This window comes from Bos mutus, chromosome 6 (genome assembly GCF_027580195.1).
Source record: "Bos mutus isolate GX-2022 chromosome 6, NWIPB_WYAK_1.1, whole genome shotgun sequence".
NCBI classification, from domain to species: Eukaryota; Metazoa; Chordata; class Mammalia; order Artiodactyla; family Bovidae; genus Bos; species Bos mutus.
In genome coordinates, this window is record NC_091622.1 from 63,290,288 (window position 1) to 63,311,671 (window position 21,384).

A 21,384-nucleotide genomic window follows, 5' to 3' on the forward strand; every position below is an offset into this window, starting at 1 on the left:
GTTCTAGCATGCAGGCTCCAGGGGTTCAGTAGTTGTAGCTCCTGGGCTCTAGATTGTAGGCTCAATAGTTGTGGCACCTGGGCTCTGCAGCATGTTGATCTTCCTAGATCAGGGACTGTATCTGTCTCTTTTGCACTGGCAGGCAGACTCTACCACTGAGCCACCAGGGAAGCCCTCATTTATTGTGCACTCTCTATTATTACATCAGCTCTACCTCAGATCATCAGGCATTAGATCTCAGAAGTTGGGGACACTGCCCCAGAAGACCTTAATTACTAAGATTTTTCTGTACATCAAAATATCATAAACTGTTAGTATTATAATAGACACCATTTATTGAGTTTAGTATGTTGACAGCCACTGTGCTGAGCTCTATAGACTTTCCCTCATTCAATCTACACAACAATGGAGGTACAGGCAATATTACCCTGTTTCATAGGGGAAGAAGCTCAGACTTATGTATTCCCCAACAACATCAAAACAGTGGTTTCTTTCTTCAGACCACAATGCTTAGCTACCATGCTTTATTGCCTCTTGTGGAAATATCTTCAGTAGACTTAATTACCAGGTATGGGACTGGGAGATACTACTGATTTCACCAATTATTCAAAACCATTTATAATACTCAAGTCTATTAAAACTTCATTATCTAGAATTAAAGCAGCATATTTTATCCTAACAGTCCTATTTATTTTTATTTTTTAATTTTCTATTTAAATATTTTTAAGACTATATTTCAGTCACATTGGCGATTAAGCAGGTATATATAAGTGATGCTTCTACTAGGTGGGCATATAAAAAGCAAAATATGAAGAGTGAAAAGGAAGTATTTTTTACTGTCTAAGAAGCAGAATTAAGAAGCTGTATAGGCAGAGGCATTGTCTCTTAAATCTAATTGAATTATGACAACAAATAAAAAGTATTAATAAATGCAATCTCACAGCTACTATTAATTGTTAGAATATTTCAGATGCATGTGTTCAATTTTACTTCTGGAAATAAAATTTAGATAACTTAATATTTGTTTATTACAAGCTTTATTTGAGTTATAGAAAACAATATACTTTTATTTGTAATTTAATGATGCAAATTGTTATGCAATCAAATAGTTTACAGTAATTCCTTTTATATTTCATATCCTTTTATACAGTATATATATGTAAGGAATAAAGCTAATCGTTTAAGAGGTTTAATAATTTTTCTTAAAAAAAATTTCCTTCAGTGTGTTTCTAGGTATAAAGCTCATAATTGCCAAAATACGTATATTAAGTGCACGAACCCAAGTCATTAAATAAAACTAAGGTCACATTTATAAAAAGAGAAAAAAAAGTGCTAAAGAAGACGGTGCACAAAAAACATGCACTTAATACATACGTTCCAAAAGGACATAAACTGTAGTTTTAGGCACTGCCATCTCTTCAAATTTTTTGTACCAACAATATCTAACAGGACTTTTGATGTCCAGATGCTACTGTAGAAAGATGACCAAGGCAATCACGTGCAGAAAGCTTGTGTGTAATGCAGAGAAAATAAAGATAGCATTTGGAAGTAAAGGCTTGCAATGATAGTTGTATGATACCTGAAAGGCTTGGAGTGTCCTGTTATTAAAAAGTTAAAGTCTAATAATGCCACTGGAGTCATATGAATGATACTTGATGTACAGAAGTCACCTTTAAAATGATTTACAATTTGTAAATAGGCAGACATTTTTGTGGTGTTACATTGACAGTGTGGCTTCTGTAACAAGTAGCTGATTAACCGTGAGAGCCAATTATTTCTCCTAAACCCTAGTATAAAATGGACACATTGTAAATATGGAATGTTTAACATAGATATTAGACTTCAAAAATGACAATATTCAAAAATCCCCCAAGTTTTAATCATATTGCATAGCTGAAAATTCATATATGTATAAAAGTGTTCTGTTCATTCAAGCAGAATTTTGATCCAATCTCCTTCAATTTCCTTCTTTCATACTGTAGAGTGGATCCACAAGTTTATTGTGCACATGCATTAAACCTTAAAGAAAAAAAGCACATTTCTAGCTTTATTTCTAATTTGAACTGTATCTCATTTACTTTAGAAAAAGAAAGATTTAATAAAATACAATGTATATTAGCTACCACCTAATACAAAATAGTTGTATTGGAAATATGCAAACAAAAATGTTTCAGACTGTTTAGTTTTCCCTTCTCCAGAGGATCTTCTTGACCAGGCATCAAACCTGGGTCTCCCATATTGTAGGCAGATTCTTTACCGTCTGAGACATCAGGGAAGCCCCCAGTACAAAATGGTTGTATTTATTGGAAAGATGCAAATAGAAATGTTTTGGAATGTTTAAACTACCTAGCAAGTATCAATTTATGGTTATGAAGTCGTAGATCTAGAATGGGGTATAGGTTCTTTGTAAGTAACCAAAAATAAGAGCAGTTTTGGCTTTAGAATTTCAGTACGACAAAATAAAAGATTTGAATACTAATTACATCTAAAGTCTATTGAGTTTGACTCTCTGAGAAGCTTAGAGTCAAACCCTAGTCACACTCTACTGAGGAGCTCAGAACTGTTGTTACTTTAGTTCTCCAATGTATTACCCTATTCACTCATCTGGCAAATTATTTTTCACTTTTTTACATGGGTGTTTACAATAGGGGTTGATGACAAGTCACTCAGACAAATTTACTAAAACAATAACCTACATTAAATATTAATTTCCAAGTAAATTTAAATTTCATCTTATAATTGGCATGCTTGTAAACTCTCCTTAATTATTAAAGCTTCTTGGGGAAATCTTCCAGTTACTCATGTCTTTGGGGAAATAAATGGTCCCAATTAATCAACTAAAGATTTTATTTGGAGGTCAGAGAAATCAGTTAAATTTACCACGCTGTTAAGAACACGGAGACTGGGAAAAGGGACTAATGTGGTTTTCTTAAGAAATGGAATTACTAGATTGAGGACACAGGGTACTTGCTAGTAAGGAAGTATTCATTATCAAAAGACTGCAGAATCACTCTAAAATTCAAACTGTGAAGACCCATTTTTAAGAGCTAAGTAAAGGGACATGTAAAGAACACTAAAGTCCTACTACATGTAGTAGGAGAAAAACCAGGAGTGGAACAGTCCTGAGAGAAATATTCACTAGTGCAGTTGAAAGAATGTTAATTACTCAACAGCTTACTTCAGTGTCTCATGAGCACCTCAAACTTGTTGACAAAGTCCAGATCCATTTTCCCCTTCTATACCATTTCTTTAAAAATATTAGTATATGGTATCATCTATCCTTTGCTGAGCTGCTAACACCAGACAACTGAAATTCACTGGTGATGTTTTTTCTTTTAAACTCAGGAGCAAGACTGGTTGACATTCCTTTCAAAATACATTGCAAAGTAGCTATATTTCTTCATCTCCATAGCTGGTTGAAGCCACTTTCCTCTCTAATCTTACTACCAGCTCAACACCTATTTGCATAATTTTCCCTTGTCTAATTAAAGGAAAAAAAAAAACTAGATTATACCATTCCCCTACTTAAAATTCTCTTATTGCTATGGTCACTTAGAAAATAATTTAGATTTTAATCTATTTGTTTATCCTTCTGATCTCATTTCCTTCCACTTTCCCCCTTTTATGTCACTCTCAACCCTGGCTTTGTTGCTATTACCTCAGAAAGGCTAAGCTTGGTCACAGTGCCTGGTCTTTATGTTTGCTGTCTCATTTAACTGGGAATGCTCTTCTCCCTGAGCAAAGCATGATTTTTCTCCTGTAGACTTACTGGGTTTCAGCCTAAATGTCACCTTATAATGAACTACTATTTCACTTTCTTTAGAACAATATGCACTCTCAGAAAATAAACAGGTTCAGGACCTTAAATTTACTACTCTAAATTCTGGGTCTATAAAGATCATGATACACAATGGAAGCTCAGTAAACATTTACTTTAAAAAATCTGTGAAGGTTCAGTGAGATGGCTTCTGGGAAGCTTTTTTTTTTATATAAACAAAATGAATTTAGAATATATATTGTTAAAAAGGAGAAAGGGAGAGAGTGGAGACCAAGATTCTATAACTCAAGGTCCTTAAGACTGAAAAGAATCAAGAGCAGTGGCAGAATGGCTAGACATTGAAGGATGCTTAATCATTAACGATAAATTTAGAATCTTGGAGGTGAGACTGGAGGGACTGAAGTTAAAGTGTTCCACGCAGCTGGAGAGAGAGAAGGGTCAGAAGGTTAAAGTGAGTAATGGGAACAGCTGGAAGACAGCAAAGCAAGGAGCACAATTAACCCAAGAAATGAAAGAATTATGTATAAAAAGAACTAAACTAAGCATAAAGGCACTTGATAGGTTCTGCCTCCACCTCAGGAATATGACAGCTATTTAGCTATCTGGCCTTATATATAAAATGAAGTAACCTCTGCTCAAAAGTTCAAAATAGAAAGCAAGGTACTTAGCATAGCGCATAAAAGGCTTATAATGATGTTTGGTTTCTATGTCTTAGATAATGTAATCTCTAAATACTTGAATATAGTTTCTATAGTGACAGTTCCATAAGTTATTTAGCCTTCCCTTCCACGCTTACCAGTGCTTTGAAGATAAAAAAGCCTATAATAAAATCCATGAGAATGTGGACAAACCAACAAATACTTCATTCATTCAACTGTTTCATGCAAACTATCTCTGAAGCTAGATTTTAAATTACTTATTTATTGGCATGTGTTATTTGCTCAAAAAATGTTAATACATAAGAATATTTTTCTCAGGGCTAGTAACTCCTCTCCTCCAATATTCTTTTAAAAGGCCACTGACATGTGAGCCCTCATTTGCCTTTTCACTAAATTTTTAAAGTTTAAGTGAGCCCCATTTTAGCTTGTACTTTCAAAACAATATACTTTGTTTTCTATTCTATTAAGAGGAACTTTCTCTGCTACTGTGTTAGTTCATCCTTGCACCTGTGCTGTTGATTATGCCATTTTCTTGAAAACTAAATGCTAGGCATCTTCAACAGCTCTCAGTCCCATCAGCTCAATTAAAGTTTTCTTCAAGTACTATATAAATATAAAAATCTCCTCCTTAATGTACCTTGGATTTCACAGTGATTTACATAATTTAGGTCTTAAACTCAAGTGGTATCAGTGTCACATGTTTATCCATCTACCTGCCCAACTTCCTAGAATTTACCAAGTGTCTCCAATGTACTAGGTATCCTTTGAGATGCTGAACTAATGCAGTGAACCAAAACTAAAGTCCCTACCTTTATGGAGCTACATTTTATAGATATTTTCTCAAATCACTTAATGAGCCAGTTTTTATGAAGAATGCCAACTACCTTCAGGCAGGGAAACTTATACTTCTTTTGAGTAATACCACAGGAGACAATATATTTGAAGGCACTGTAACTCATGTTTCCTGGCTGATGACATTAACTGGAAAATAAAATTTACATTTCCTAAAAATGAACATTAAAGGGTAATTTTTTATACTGCAAAAGTTATCTGCTCATGAAAAAAATTTACCAGGTAATTATGACTAAATAGAACCAATCTTATTTAAAACAAGATTTAACTGAAAAGTTTACAAACAGTATGTAAAAAGCAGCAAAGTGGAGACTAGAGAGACCTGAGAGGAGACAACAGAGACAATGGTAATCTCAACCATGTAGTTTAGAAGATACATGTCTTCTAGAGTATCAGCTCTAAGAGGATCGTCCTACTTGATATAATTCACCTACCATCTGCTTAAAGCTTTGACCATGGTAAGAATACATCAGAGCTTAAAAACGCACAATTTAAAACATCAGGATAAACATTACAAAGCCAAGTCATTCATAGTTTTTTTTTTTTAAACTAAACACTAAGATAAAGCAACTTGTACATAAGATGACTTGTACATTAGATAAAGCAACTTCCTATACAAGAATGTGATAAAAAATAATTGCCACTTAAATCATAAATAGAAATAGGTAAATTCTAATGAGAGAATGATGAAAATGTATAGACTTCTGACATGTTGCCTGAAGAAGAAAAGCTAAATATAGATTTTATGGTTTGGTTCAATCTGAACTCATTCAAGGTCTATCAAGCTATTGGAGTAGGGCTTAAAAAGGATAAAACAAAACAAAATGTTCACCATGATGATAGTGTCTTGAAAATACATTACTTCAAGGACATAACACATAGGTTTTATTAAAAAAAAAAAAAAACTGGAATAAAACAAATTATTAAAATGCTTTCCTGTGATCTATTTATATCTTTCAAAAGATATACTGAAATAAACTTCCATTTGCTAATGAATTTTATTGTTTTAGATGTAGTTAAGATTTCTTTAGGAGCTAATAATTAGAACCCTTTAAGATTCCTATTGATACTTTTAAAGGGATGGTAGAAGAAAGAACAGTGGTATGAATGGTATTTGAAGAATTAAAGATAACTATGCGATTCATTTCCTCCAGTATATCTAGCAATAATCTAATAATGAGGACATGACAAATATATAAAATTACATTTATAACGTATAAATTTATGAAGTCAACCATTCTACCTTGTATCAAAATTCCTTACTGTAAAATGAGGTCTATATATAGCCCAGAACAAGATCTCAAATCTATTTTTCTCCATATTGAAGGAAGTATCCTGACAGAGGCTGATGTCCTGAATCTCTTCAGAAATATGTTCAGCTTCATAATTAGTAAGTGACTTAACATCCCTACTAAGCCTGTTAATTCACCTATAAGTGGGATTATAAGAGTAGCCATGTCATAGAATTTTGAGAATTAAGTAAATCAGTAAGTATATTATGTTTAAAATAGCACCTGGTAATATAAGTATTGGCTGTTGTTATTTTCTGATAAAAACCAGACCGATCAGACAAGGGGGGTTTATCTGGGAATTACTCGTGCTAGAAAATGGCAATGTTAAATGAATCTCCTCTAAACTGGCATTAAAGTAGGTGGATATTGAAGACTGCTTCTGTTAACTTTGTCAAGGAATCTAATAATTGTGATGAAACCTGGACTACATGGAAATACATGGGTAAAATGCCATCAAGAGCTCTATCTTATTCATAACCCATAACTGAGCTATTCTCTGTTTTTATCTGTCAAATTACTAATTACAATTTTCAGTTTAGTTTGGTATATTTGTGACTTGGTAAAAAGCTGGTAATTTAACTGATAAAAATATAAATGACTAAAAGTAATCTAAGGTTTAACAGTAAGGGAAACATTTAAGTAAACTACTATATAGCCATTAAAAATACTTCTGAAGAACATTTAGTAAAACAAGAAAATTCTCACAACAGGTTAAGTGCAAATACAAAGCTCTATATCTATGATCAAAATTCCATGTTAGAAATGAGACTATTTTCCCTGTTTGCCAAACTTCATTTGTATTACAGTCAAGATTTTTTGACATTCACACACTCGCATGAACCATGAGTTACTGATTTCCTTTAAATTGAATTTTCAAGTTATTACTATATTTCATGAATATGAGATGCTGAAAAAGTATAAGACATGCTATTATTTTATGTACAACTAAGGAAAACTTGCTCCCAGATAAACTATATGAAGTCAACTTTAAACATCCCAATTTCAAATTAGATAAATGTGAAAAAAGCAGTATCTTAAAGCTAATAAAATACAGTAACCTCTTTAACCTTGTCAAAGCAATGATATCCATGAAATACAAGTTTGGTTGGTTCAGTATATATTTTTTCTAATATATATTAAACACCTAGTTATTAGAGTAAAAAGATTAAAAATATATTTTCATTCATATAATATCACCAGTATACTTACTACATACTTTGTGAATTATTGACCTATATATGACTAATTACATCATATTCAGTCACATTAAGTTTTAATTGTTATCTACAATGGAACATTCGCCCAATCTACTTTTGAAACTTCAATGCTCACCTTTAAAGTATTTCACAGTTTTAACTCTTAATTCTAAAGTAGCATCTTCATCACATACAAAAATAGTTCGGGGATGCTGCTGGAAAGCTGAAACAGTCCACATGTGATTGACTCCTTCTTCTATTGCTTTGTAGAGAGCAAATGCCTTGTGTGCGCCTGTAATGAGGATCATTACCTGAAAAACCATGAACAATTCTTAAAACACGTTCAAATGACTAAGAAGCTCTATTTTTTAAAACAGAGAATTTAGCACCAATATTTTTCTGAGGATTGAAATAAAAATAAATAGCTCCGTATTTCTTCATAGTCCAAGATTATTTCTACTCTTTAAGGTAATAGGCAAGCACAAAGTAAACAAAGTAAAATGGTATCTTGTAATGGAGTATTACTAAATATACCATAATGCCTATGATATTTAACACATATAATAATGATGTGCAGAAGAAACCTGGGAGAATAAAGAAAAAGAAACAGGCTGTTTTGTAAAAGCAGAGTTACATAAATTACATAACCAGGAACGATTTACCAAATTGCTCTAGTCCAGATAAGTAATAGATATTACTTTGGAAAAGCAAAGGACTCTAAAACAATAGATATTTTAAAAGTAATCTAGAGTCTGAAGACTGTTCACTGAATAGGTTCTATATAAAGCTATTTTGGAACAAAACTAGATTTAAAGAAGGATTCAGAATCTACTTAAATATAGGAACTATCCTTTTTTTCTCTTAAGACTCATATGTGTTACATAATTGAGACCCATCCTTAGGTACAGAAAACCCAAGCTCTTGGTCCCAAATCCCTAATAGCCTATGAGATAGTTCAAAGAACATGTGCAAAAGTGATTAAGTGTACAGATGTCTGAAAGAATCATTTAACATTTTTAGCAGTAACTCAATCCTATTTTACAAGTTAAAAGTTTATGAAATAAACCTTTAAACATTTTTTCTCTTTACAATTGTTAACTAAAAAATGAATGTTAAGGTGGTTATAATTCTAAAATATCTATAACAACGTAAAAATTCTATATTTCATATTTTATTGCCAGAACTTCTAAAACATGGAGGAAATTAAAGATTAATAAACCAGATATTATTGTATTTCTTTTATCAAGATTCACTACTTTTCATTTTGGAGCTATATCTTGAAAAATATCAAAGCGCAAAAATGCATTTAAAATGCATATGAATTTCTACTGTTTTTTTTTTTCAGTAATTCAATAATTTATTCCTCTAAAAAAGTGTGTAAAAGTATATAGCTCTCATTCACAAGGTATATATGAATGACATTTAAAATGGAGGCTTTTTAGTATTGTTTCTTTTATCAAAGTCTTTTAGTGTACTGTACCAGCGCTATACTGTAGTTTTTTTAAATGAACTTCACATATTTTTGTATTCTTTCAAATTGTTTGCTATATATAAAAGAAGCTCACTGCAAAATGCTTGAAGGAAAAAGGAAACAAAAGAAATTCAGAACTTCCCAGAAATGTACAGCCTTTACATTTAAAAAAGGTTCTGAAATATACATACAAGCATGCTGGACAAACCCACCCTCTCCCCTCCCCATGTCCCCTCTTTAGTTCAAACCAAGGTAAGAGTTCTGATTTCTGCAGAATTTCCAAAATTAAAAATAAAAAAATAAAATAAAGTAAGTTCTCACTCTGTAGCAAATCCAGGGCTTGTACATTTCAGATTAATTCAGTAAAAAACTCACAAGTAAAATAATGCATATTTAAGGGAAATATTATACAGACTTTTTCACACAGAAGTACATAATAAAGATTTTTTTAAAATCTATTGCCATTCATTTATTTTTGCACAAAAACGTATAAATATGTCACCAGCTTTTTCTTAACTTAAAAAACTTAAATAAAAGACACTGGATGAAAACTACCCTTTGCTGCCTTTTTTTTTTTTTTTAAGTTTTTGTAGGGGTTTTTTAGTTTTTTGTGTTTTTTTTCTTTTTTTGCTGAGAATTGGGTTTCGAGGGAAGAAAAGCCCCTGCATTAAAAACAGCCCATTAAAAAAAAAAAAAAAATTCAAAGTTCTGATGAATTCTGGGAAAAAAAGCAACCCCAAAGTGGTAAAAGATTACAAATATCTACTTTATTGATACTTCTTAAGTGTAGAAATCTCAGTTCAGTGAAGAATTAGTATGCCTATAATTAAAGGCATTTTTAAATTAAAACCACCTATAATTAAAAGCACCTATGATTAAAAGCATTCTTTTAAACATTAAAAATGCTTGATATAATGTAAGCACAACACTGATTAGTGGCTTTATTAATTAGTTTTCCTTATTGGAAATTAAAGACACAGGAGTTAAAACAACAACAACAAAATATTCAAGTTCTTTGCCCTGTCTTCTATTCAGAATCTTTGGAATTAGAACCCAAGAATCAGGGTCCCTTAAGTGATTATTATGCAATCTGGCATAAATCCTTATACTAGCATTTGAAAAGTCTGTTTAAAGCAACTTTAACACCATTAAATGGGAATATGTAGTGATAATTGCATGATAGATATTTATTGAAATGGACATTATTTCATTTCAGGAGTTTTAAGACGATTTGGTGGTTTCAAAGTTAAACACTGAACATAGCACTTTCTATGAATCATCTCATTTAACTCCTCAAAACAGCAGCATAAGAATAAATACTATTCTTATTTTCCTATTTTATAGATAAACTGAGGCACAGATATTCAGTACCTTGCTGAAGGTCTTGGTAAGGCTACTATATAAACAAGAGGTCTGATTCCAGCAACCACATCCTTAACAACTACAATAAGACATATATAACCTTTAATTGAGAATTATGAAGACATATCTGGAGAATCAGGAATTGAAAAACATTGTTCTCATAATGTGATCTGATGTTACTAATGTGATCATTTCTACTCTACCTGTTCCACTATTTTCAAGGAATAAGAGAACAAGATTTAAGGAATAAATGTGAACAAGATTTAAGAGTAGCTCCTGTCTGAAACCAAGCCTTTAAGGATAAGCAGAAAAGGGGGCATTTCAGACAATTATGGGTGGTCAATAAAAAGCTAGAAATTTGGTAAGGCTGAACCATAGGGTAATGAATGGAAGTGGCTAAAAACTGAAATTTGAATATGAGTCTTTTCATGCCCAACAAAGGGGCTGGATATCATCTTGTGATGAAGCAGCAGGGAATCAGAGACTCATTACATACACAAGTAATAACTAAATTATGTTTTTTTTAAAAAAAAATTGGGCTGTAATATAGAGAATGGGATAGGTAAAGGAGATAGGCATGAAGTTTAGAATGGGTTTGCAATAATCCTCAAAAATAAAAACTGATATAGACCAGAAATAAGGCAGTTCTGATGAGAGCTGGTCCCTTAATTTATCTCTAAGTTAAATGGTGGAATGTAGTGACTGATAAGATGTGAAGAAGCCTAAATGACAAAAGTTTCAAGCTCAGATAATTTTCATGGAGAGTGTTTCTATTCACCAAGGGAGGCAAAGACAATTTTGGTAGAAAGATGAATTTTGAACAATTAAAGGAGTCACTTGAAAATATGAATTCTGCAGCTTCAGAAAAAGAACTGGCTAAAGATTGGTAGTTATCACTGTATTGAGCACAGTTGATCTTTCTGGAATAGTACTAAACCTTCTGAGAAGAGTATTACAAAGTGAGACTGCTACTGATGTGTTAATTAAACAAACAAACAAAAACATGCACACAAAGAGGTCACTGAGAAGACTGCCCCAAAGTATGCATAATGAATATACAGTGCTAGGATGAGAACCCAAGGCAGATGGAGGACTGACTGGGAAACAATGGGTCAGAAAGGAAGAAGAATAGTAGTTTTATGACAGAAGAAATAGGAATAGATGATGAAAAAGAGGCCCAGTAGGATAAGACTTGTAAAAGGATGATGGTTTTAACAGTTAAGAAATCATTGGTGATGTCTCATATTCAGTAATCAACAAAATCAAAAGTGGATTTTTAAGTTTTAATGGTCATCACAAAAATAAATATTCAAATTATTATATATAACAATTTTAAAGATGCTACAACAGTTAAAAACAATTTTGTGCCTTTTCTTTTGAAACATCAAGGCTGTATATTGTCACCCTGCTTATTTAACTTATATGCAGAGTACATCAGGAGAAACGCTGGGCTGGAAGAAGCAAAAGCTGGAATCAAGATTTCCGGGAGAAGTATCAATAACCTCAGATATGCAGATGACACCACCTTCATGGCAGAAAGTGAAGAGGAACTCAAAAGCCTCTTGATGAAAGTGAAAGAGGAGAGTGATAAAGTTGGCTTAAAGCTCAACATTCAGAAAATGAAGATCATGGCATTTGGTCCCATCACTTCATGGGAAATAGACGGGGAAACAGTGTCAGACTTTATTTTTTGGGGCTCCAAAATCACTGCAGATGGTGATTACAGCCATGAAATTAAAAGACGCTTACTCCTTGGAAGGAAAGTTATGACCAACCTAGATAGCATATTCAAAAGCAGAGACATTACTTTGCCAACAAAGGTCCGTCTAGTCAAGGCTATGGTTTTTCCAGTGGTCATGTATGGATGTGAGAGTTGGACTGTGAAGAAGGCTGAGTGCCGAAGAATTGATGCTTTTGAACTGTGGTGTTGGAGAAGACTCTTGAGAATCCCTTGGACTGCAAGGAGATCCAACCAGTCCATTCTGAAGGAGATCAGCCCTGGGATTTCTTTGGAAGGAATGATGCTAAAGCTGAAACTCCAGTATGTTGGCCACCTCATGCGAAGAGTTGACTCATTGGAAAAGACTCTGATGCTGGGAGGGATTGGGGCAGGAGGAGAAGGGGATGACAGAGGATGAGATGGCTGGATGGCATCACTGACTCGATGGACGTGAGTCTGGGTGAACTCCGGGAGTTGGTGATGGACAGGGAGGCCTGGCATGCTGTGATTCATGGGGTCACAAAGAGTCGGACACGACTGAGCAACTGAACTGAACTTTTTGAAATTACCTTAAAAATATAAGCATTATCTTAAATCTCAGTAAAAATCAATTTTAATACTTTGAGGGTAAATTTGGCTTTCGTCAAACAGCCAAAAGTTAGTAAAAATCAGATCTGATAGGGAGATAGCCAAGCTGTGGATAGAACCAACCTGTCTAAAATGAATTATGGGCAAAAATAACTCATTTAAACTGTTTCTAACAGTAACTGAATAATATATGTGACAGGCAATGTACTATGTTAGACATACATAACCCAATAACGCTTGGAGATTATAAATTAGTGAGGAAAAGATATTAAACAACTAAACACAAAAAACAATTATAAACTGCAAAAAGTGTTATAAAGAGAACAGTACAGTAAAACAGAGTAAAAGTAATTTTGATTATGAGGATTATGGTCAGAAGAGGGAGCTCTGAAAGCTGAAAAGTGGTGCTATTTTAGCTAAGCAAGGACTAGATAAAGTATAACATTTCACAATTAACATCAGTGTAAGGCCTCAAGGCAAGAAAGGAGTGAAAATTGAGGGCAGTGACCTCTGTGGTTCACGATCTAGTAGATAATTCCTAAGTCTTAAGAAATCTGTAATAACTTACAGGTGTCACTTCCAACATGTGCACGGAAGGTCCTCATTATCTGAGCTGCCCAAATGTGAAGATACTCATTGATGCACTGAAGACTTAATCTCCCAGTCAAACCTACTTTCCACTCAACAGAGGCATGCCCCACACATGGATCCAAATTTTACACGTACTTGCAGTTATTGGAAACATCATTGAAGAATAATTGACATCAGAGTTAAAACTACAAGCAGATGAAAATCTATACACATTAAGCCCATTAAAATTGAAGATAAGCAAATCATTAAGTATAATCGTGTGATACTTCTTTCAAAAGAATGTTATGAAAAATCCAGCGGCATTATTTACAATAGCCAAGACAACAAGAACAACCCAAGTGTGCATCAGCAGAGGGTCGGTGTAAGAAGATGTGGCTTGAGTGTATACACACACACACACAAATATTACTCAGCTATTAAAAAAAAATGAAATGGTGCCATTTGCAGTAACATGGATGAACCTAGAGAATATCGTACTAAGTGAAGTAAGTCATACAGAGAAAGACAAATATAGCACTCATATGTGGCACCTAAAAAATAATACAAGTGAATCTATATAAAACAGAAACAGATTCACAGACACAGAAAACAAATTTATGGCTACCAAAGGGAAAGGGGGATAAATTAGAAATATGAAATTAAAAGACACAAACTATGTAACAAGGACTTACTCTATGTAGAAATGATCTGAAAAAATATATATATATCCGAACTGAATCACTTTGCTATACACTGGAAACTAGTACAATATTGTAGGTCAACTATACTTCAATTGAAAAAAAAAAGAATGATATAGGATAAAGCATTAAAGCCCTTAGGAAAATGATGAAGCCCTAGTTTTGTCACAATTTTCTCTATAATCATGCTGGGAATAAATACTATGAAGTGAATGGCATCATGTAATTTTGTTGGAAAACCTGAACAAAAGAAAAAATCAAATGTCTGAAATAACTCTCTTCTAAGAATTAGTGTAAGAATTGCATTATAACTTAAATCTTGCTAAATGTAAGAATCTTTTCCTGTAACTTTGAGTTTTATATTTTAGAACTAAGATTGCTCTGAATTATTTTCAATTTATTTACTAGGAAAAAGGTCTTTTTCATAAACCAATTATTATTTTCACATGAAAAACTCCTGCATTCTGAATGACAGTTCTGTTTACGTATTCAAGCCTAGATATATTTATATCAAGATCAGTTACTTATTCACCATACGTTGTCTATACTCTTTCCCTTGAACCTATCCAATCCTGCTGCCAGAAAGGGATGGAGTTTCGGGGTTTCCATATAATTTAACTACTTATAATCATGAGCTGACTATAATTTGGTCTGTTATTCTCAGGGCAGGAAATAAAAGATTAAAAACTAAAAAATATAAGAGTCTACTGTTCAGAACTCTTACCTTCTTAAACATACCAAATTTAGAACAGATCACGTCTTAGAGGGGTTCTTTATCCACTGGAAACCAACTAAGCTATGCTTCTACAGTCAAGAAGCACATGACACTAAATTACTTTCAGGCTCCAAAAGCAGTTTAATGTTAATTAGAACTGCATCTTTCCTGTAACAAGTCCTTTTATATAAAGTGTGATGTTAGGACATCAAATTGTGAAACAGGAAGAGGCAAGTGAAGCAGTACCTCAAAAGAGGTGGTGCCTAATTTTTAATTTCCAGCTCCAAAGACTTAATTTACTTGAATTCTAAACATGGCAATGAGCCTGACAGCAATTACTGAAAGCTAAACAACAATTTATATTGCAAATATGATTAAATCAAAACATCACTTATTTGACAACATAATTTCTCCAAAATCTACAAACATCAAAAGAAAAATATCAAAGAACATTTAATTCTTACTTCTCTAGCATCCATCACTGTCCCCACACCAACTGTTAGAGCCATAGTTGGCACTTTTGATAAATCTCCGTCAAAATATTTAGCATTTGCCAAAATGGTGTCCATTGCTAGAGTCTTTAATCTTGTCCTTGATACTAAACTGGATCCTGGCTCATTGAAAGCAATATGACCATCTGGACCAATTCCTTTCAAAAGAAATACATACATACACACATATACACATAAGTAAATAAGGTTTCTCACATAAATAAGTTTTCTCAAAGTTAAACGTGATTTTAAGACCAAAGAAATAGTCATAAACACACTTACCTTGTTTTATCTGACAGCTGAATTTCTAATGCTGCAGTAAGATATTTGTTCCTATATTTGATTCAACAAGTATTTCAATGTTTTCCATATGCTTAGCATTGAGCTAGCATGATTCTAATAGCAAAATTAAGTATCACTTTATATTAGAATAATACTTTATAGTGTGTAAAGCATTTTCACATGCATCATCTCAACATCAGACATATTTAACAATCTTGTAATACAGTCAGATTAGGCATATCTATTTACCTCATCTCCCCCACCTATTTTTTAAACTCAAAGGAAACTCTGATGCTCAAGGATAATATATGACTTGTTCAAGGTAATAATTTAGTAAATAACTAAGACTAAACTCAGTCTAAATCTTCTGATTCCTAACCTAGTAGTCTTTATAGTCACACTTTAACTTGCTTGCTTTTTAGTCTAGATAGGGCAATTAACTACAGGACCTCTCTATAGTACAGTTTATAAAATGTCTACATTGGACAAGTTATTATCTAAGGCAATAGTTTTCTTCAAACTTTTTTTGACTGTAACCTATAGCAAGAAATACATTTGACATTGCAATCTAGTACACATATAAATACAATTAAAATAAGAACTGCATGAAATAATACTTACTCTTACTAGGAGTCATTCAAGCTACTTTTGAATCCATTCCATTTACAAAAGGGAAATGCTGAATGTGACTGACCATACTGATTTCATAAGCTAATAATCTGTGACAACCACAATTTGAAAACACTACTTTGAGGAGATCTACTACCAGCTCTAATACTCAAGACTGTCTCTAAAATATAGGTAAGAATATGACATTTCTTATTTGAAGGAAATTGGAGGTAAATCTTTTTATAAAATTAAGAATCTTTCTGTGTAGTTATTACTAAATCAAGTTTTACATACATGGACCCTACTTGCTAGTCAGATTTCTGGCAACTTCAATCAAAAAATAAACCCACAAGTTCTCTGGGTCAAAATATCTGTCATATTTATATTCTGCATATTTAATGACACACAACCCACTCCAGTGTTCTTGCCTGGAGAATCCCAAGGACAGCAGAGCCTGGTGAGCTGCTGTCTATGGGGTCGCACAGAGTCGGACATGACTGAAGTGACTTAGCAGCAGCAGCAGCAGGTATATCTTATTGATTCTTAATACATAATTCTAAAAACTTTTCCCCAGGCCACAACAAGGTAAAATATGACAAAGAGTAACCTGGTTTTGAAGGAAGAAAGAAATGAAAACCTTAGGAAGCAGGTATCAACTTATTTAGTCGCTAAGTCATGTCCAACTCTTTGCAACCCCATGGACTGCAACAAGCCAGGATCTTCTCTCTGTGGGATTTCCCAGGCAAGAATATTGGAGATGGTTGCCAATTCCTTCCCCAGGGGATCTTCCCAATCCAGGGATGGAACCCACATCTCCTGCATTGGAAGGCAGGTTTTTTACTACTGAACTACCAGGGAAGCCCAAGATACGAACTACCAAAGCACAATGCATACTAAGTTGCTTCAGTCGTATCCAACTGTTTGCAAACCCACAGACTATAGCCTGCCAGGCTTCTCTGTCCATGGGATTCTCCAGGCAAGAATACTGGAGTGGTTTGCCATTTCCTCCTGCAGGGGATCTTTCCGACCCAGGGATCAAACCTGGGTCTCTTATGTCTCCTGCATTGGCAGGAAGGTGCTTTACCACTAGCACCAGCTGTGAAGCCGTTAATCTAAGGAAATCTTTAGTAATACAGGATTAACTTTTAATCTAGTACATAAAGCCCAGACCTATATGTGGTTAATATGCATGCTTTGTTTCCACTATTAAGTATGTATGTGCTTGGGAATTTTAAACCATAGATATCTCTCTCTCTAGATTTGTAAAACTGTTCTGCCTTTCCTCTTCAGTATAAATCTGCCCAGATACTTTTATTTATTTTTTTCTATAGAGGAAAGGATAGAAATAGGAAAACAAAGAGTTCCAGAAAAAATAGGAAGTCCTCCAAGATCAATTCTAGTGGTCTCACTGGTGATTTGAGTCCTACAGAAGTGTACAGCAAAGCTGAAGTTAACCACAAAGGCTCATGATGGAGAGGAGTCAATACAGCCCCTTAATGACCATGAGTAATTACCAGAAATTGAACTTCTGGATATAAAACTGTATTTTTTAAATGTTCAGAATTTTTTATAAAGCTTTATCAAATTTTCTTTAAAATAATCATCAACTCTAAAAACCATGCTTAATTCTTATTCAGTCTTTGAGTCTATACTAAGGTATCAACACCCTTATGAAACATCCCTAAAACCTCTGCATCCGAGTTGTGTGTCTTCCTTGTGTCTATAGTTCTGTGGGCTAGAAGGTAAACTTCATGAAAGTAAAGACTTTTTTTTCCACTACTATATCCTGATATTTAGAACACATGACACATAGAAGGCCCTCCATAAGTAACAGATGAATAAATGAAAGGAGGCTGGTATTCTTTGGTATGTTCAGTATAGTTTTTTCCTCCTCCTTCCCTTCTCTGATCCCCTTACAACAGGGCCTAGATCAATTATAACACCCTATATCTCATCTCTTTTAGGCAGAACTGTAGTGGTCTAGAGATAAGTACTTGTGCTAAGCTGAAACAATCAGAATTTCTCTCTAGAAATCTGAAATTTGACCAAGGGATGCAAAAAGAAAGAAGTCATCTAGAGCTGAGGCATCAAAATTTGATGATAGCACTGCAGGAGAGGCTCAGGTGAGTCCCTGCTTCAGTGATCTGAGGCTTATGGTTCTTGTTCTTCTAAATACGTATTTTTTCAACTCTAGTATCAATTCTGTGAATTACTCCATAATCATCCCAATAAACTCACTTTTGGTCCCATTAGCAGATTATAGTTACTTGCAAATCAAAGAATCTAATCATGTAACCAAAGTAGAGGGTTAAAATCTTCCCATCATCTTTTAATTTTACCTTTTAAGCACAAATTATCTTAAGATCATTTTAAAGTTAATAATGCATTTAGAATCTATTTATAGATTTCCATGTTTGTGTATTTTATTGTTGGATCAGAAATTGCATGATACACCTTATTCTTTCTCCCAACACTCTCTCATCAGAGGAATTTCTGGGAGTGTATTTCCTCCTTTCTCCTATCTGTAGAGGGACAGGAACTCTTGCTCCATTTCCTAGGAGTGAGCTATGGTGGTTACTCTGCAGCTCTTCTCTGGTCTTATTATTTCCAATTCAGAGGGGAGAAGTAGGCAACCCCATTCTAGCCTCAAGCCCAACCTGCCATCTCTAATTCAACTTTACCTTCAATAAGGCTGATATTTTGATCCCATTTGGCTCAGTTCTTAGTGTTTTTATTAACCAAACCCTGGAACAAAAGAAGGGTAAGTGGTAAGACCCAGATACCAAGCCTCATCTTGAAAATCCAATGATAACAACCTAGATCAACAAAGGCAAAGAATCAAATGAGATTCTTTCATGAGACACATCCAGTAATAGGGTATTCCAAACAGGGAAAAGTCCAAAGAACATGTAATAAGCCAACCCTTCATTCTCTACATACTATTATATGTCCCTTGGGTGATAAACACAAACTGTCAGACCCTGGATTGGCCCATGACTACAGTGAAGGTGTTAATGGAAGAGGAAAGGAAATCTTAGATTTGGTTTTGTTTTTTTTGCAAGGGGAGAACTAGAGGAAGTTTAAGACAAAAATTGGTTAAAAAACAATATTAAGTCATTTTTAGTAATAAGAGTCATTAATAAACAATTATGATTATGTGCTATTAGTTTCAAAGGGAGAACTAAGGTGGGTTATTTGAGGAAATGCACCAAAAAATTTAGCTAAAAAGAAACAAGAAGTGACTTAAAGCTATGAGGAAAAAAGAAAGTTCTACTAGAAGTATCTGAAAAGCAAAACTAAACATTAAACATTACATTAAGCTAAAATATTTTCTGGAAAGTAGGCAAAGGGAAAAAATGGACTTAAAGAGTTCTTATCAAGTTTTTTCCCCCCAGTAAATTCTATTTCCTGGCATTAGGATGCCAAAGGATTTGTCACAAGAAGCCTTTTGTAAGATCAATGAATTAACAGGAAAAAATAAGCCCTCCATTAAAGTAAAAAAAATACTATTTATGTTATCCATGTAGTCATTTTTTAATACTGAAGTTTTAATAACTGCTGTATCATTTTGTATAATGGTATGAGTGAAAAGTCACTCAGTCATGTCTGACTCTTTGTGACCCCATGGACTATACAGTCCATGGAATTCTCCAGGCCAGAATACTGGCTGCTGCTAAGTCACTTCAGTCGTGTCCAACTCTGTGTGACCACATAGACGGCAGCCCACCAGGCTCCCCTGTCCCTGGGATTCTCCAGGCAAGAGCACTGGAGTGGGTTGCCATTTCCATCTCCAATGCATGAAAGTGAAAAGTGAAAGTGAAGTCGATCAGTCCTGTCGGACTCTTAGTGATCCCATAGACTGCAGCCTACCAGGCTCCTCCGTCCCTGGGATTTTCCAGGCAACAGTACTGGAGTGGGGTGCCATTGCCTTTTCCAAGAATACTGGCGTGAGTAGCTGTTCTCTTCTCGTATAATGGTAAATGAGTGAAAATGCTTCTTGACATAACTAAGATGAACAAGTTAGGTATATTATTTTACCTTATTTTGGTATAGAGTTTATAAAATCTAAAGAATACATCAGTAGTGCACACAAACATTTCAAATGTACTGCCTTGCCTTGGTATTGGTAGGTTCAAATGATAATTATCCTAGAATTGAGCCATATGGACAAAACTAGAATGCAAATATTTTCCAGGAATACTGAAGTAATATTAGTAAGTTTTATTTAAAACATAGATATTTTCTACTTTGAAAAGCAAGAGTCTAACTTGAATTCTTGCTCAAATAAAAACCATCCCCTATATTTAAGGCAGTAATTGATATTAGTTCTGCTTGGTAGATAACAATTTCCTCAATGAGAAAAACTTCATTCTTGCCAGATATCCTTAGAGGTAAATCAGTAAAACAGCAGGACATTCAATATGTTAAGAAAAAATTACTTTACAAACTATACCTCAGAGACAAAGAGTAGAGTAACACTTAATGGAATGCCAACTATATACCAAGTACTTCACTAGGCATTTTACACAGTATAAGATGGTTAATTCTTATCAATTTTGAAATGGTTAATATTAATCCTATTTTACAAAGGATGAATTATACTTAATTAGTATACTGAACTAATTTACTGAAGTCAATAAATTTCCCAAGATCTTACAGATAAGTAGGTGGCCAAAACTGGATGCTAGTTTTTGTCTAACTATAAAATCCAATTTTCCTCAAAGGCAACCAAACACCCCAAAAATACTTGACCACCTACCTCAACCATAAGTTAACCAGGTCTAATTCATAAAATTTTGAGCATCTTCTAATAAATCATAAGACATATCTAGATCTAACAGATATGTCTACCTCTAGATATCCAGTGTTAATTTAGAGCTTTTAGTATGTCTAGGTGAATACTAAAGAATCTGGCAAAAAAAATTTTTGGTTTGTTTACATGATGTTGTACTATTCAGATGCTGCACTGTGATGACAGAAAATCATACTGTCATTACAAAGGTACAGACTCTTTCACCTCTCTTCAATGGTAGATCAGGAAGACACAATACACACACACATATGTATACGTGGGTGTGTGCGCACACGTGTACATAGACAT

The 21,384-nt window shown here is 33.8% G+C and overlaps 1 protein-coding gene across 2 annotated transcripts in view; it reads right to left on the bottom strand.

The window, feature by feature from the left end:
* Window positions 1-1,013: 1,013 nt before the first annotated feature.
* Window positions 1,014-21,384, bottom strand: part of GNPDA2 (glucosamine-6-phosphate deaminase 2) — a 30,419-nt gene continuing 10,048 nt past the window's right edge. For both annotated transcript variants that reach the window (XM_070372347.1, XM_005892925.3), the window contains 3 exons: window positions 15,366-15,550; window positions 7,914-8,088; window positions 1,014-2,019 (listed from right to left, as the gene is read on the bottom strand). In XM_070372347.1, the coding sequence (XP_070228448.1) occupies window positions 1,958-2,019; window positions 7,914-8,088; window positions 15,366-15,550 (422 nt within the window). In that variant the 3' untranslated portion in view covers window positions 1,014-1,957. The remainder of the gene's footprint in view (window positions 2,020-7,913; window positions 8,089-15,365; window positions 15,551-21,384) is intronic.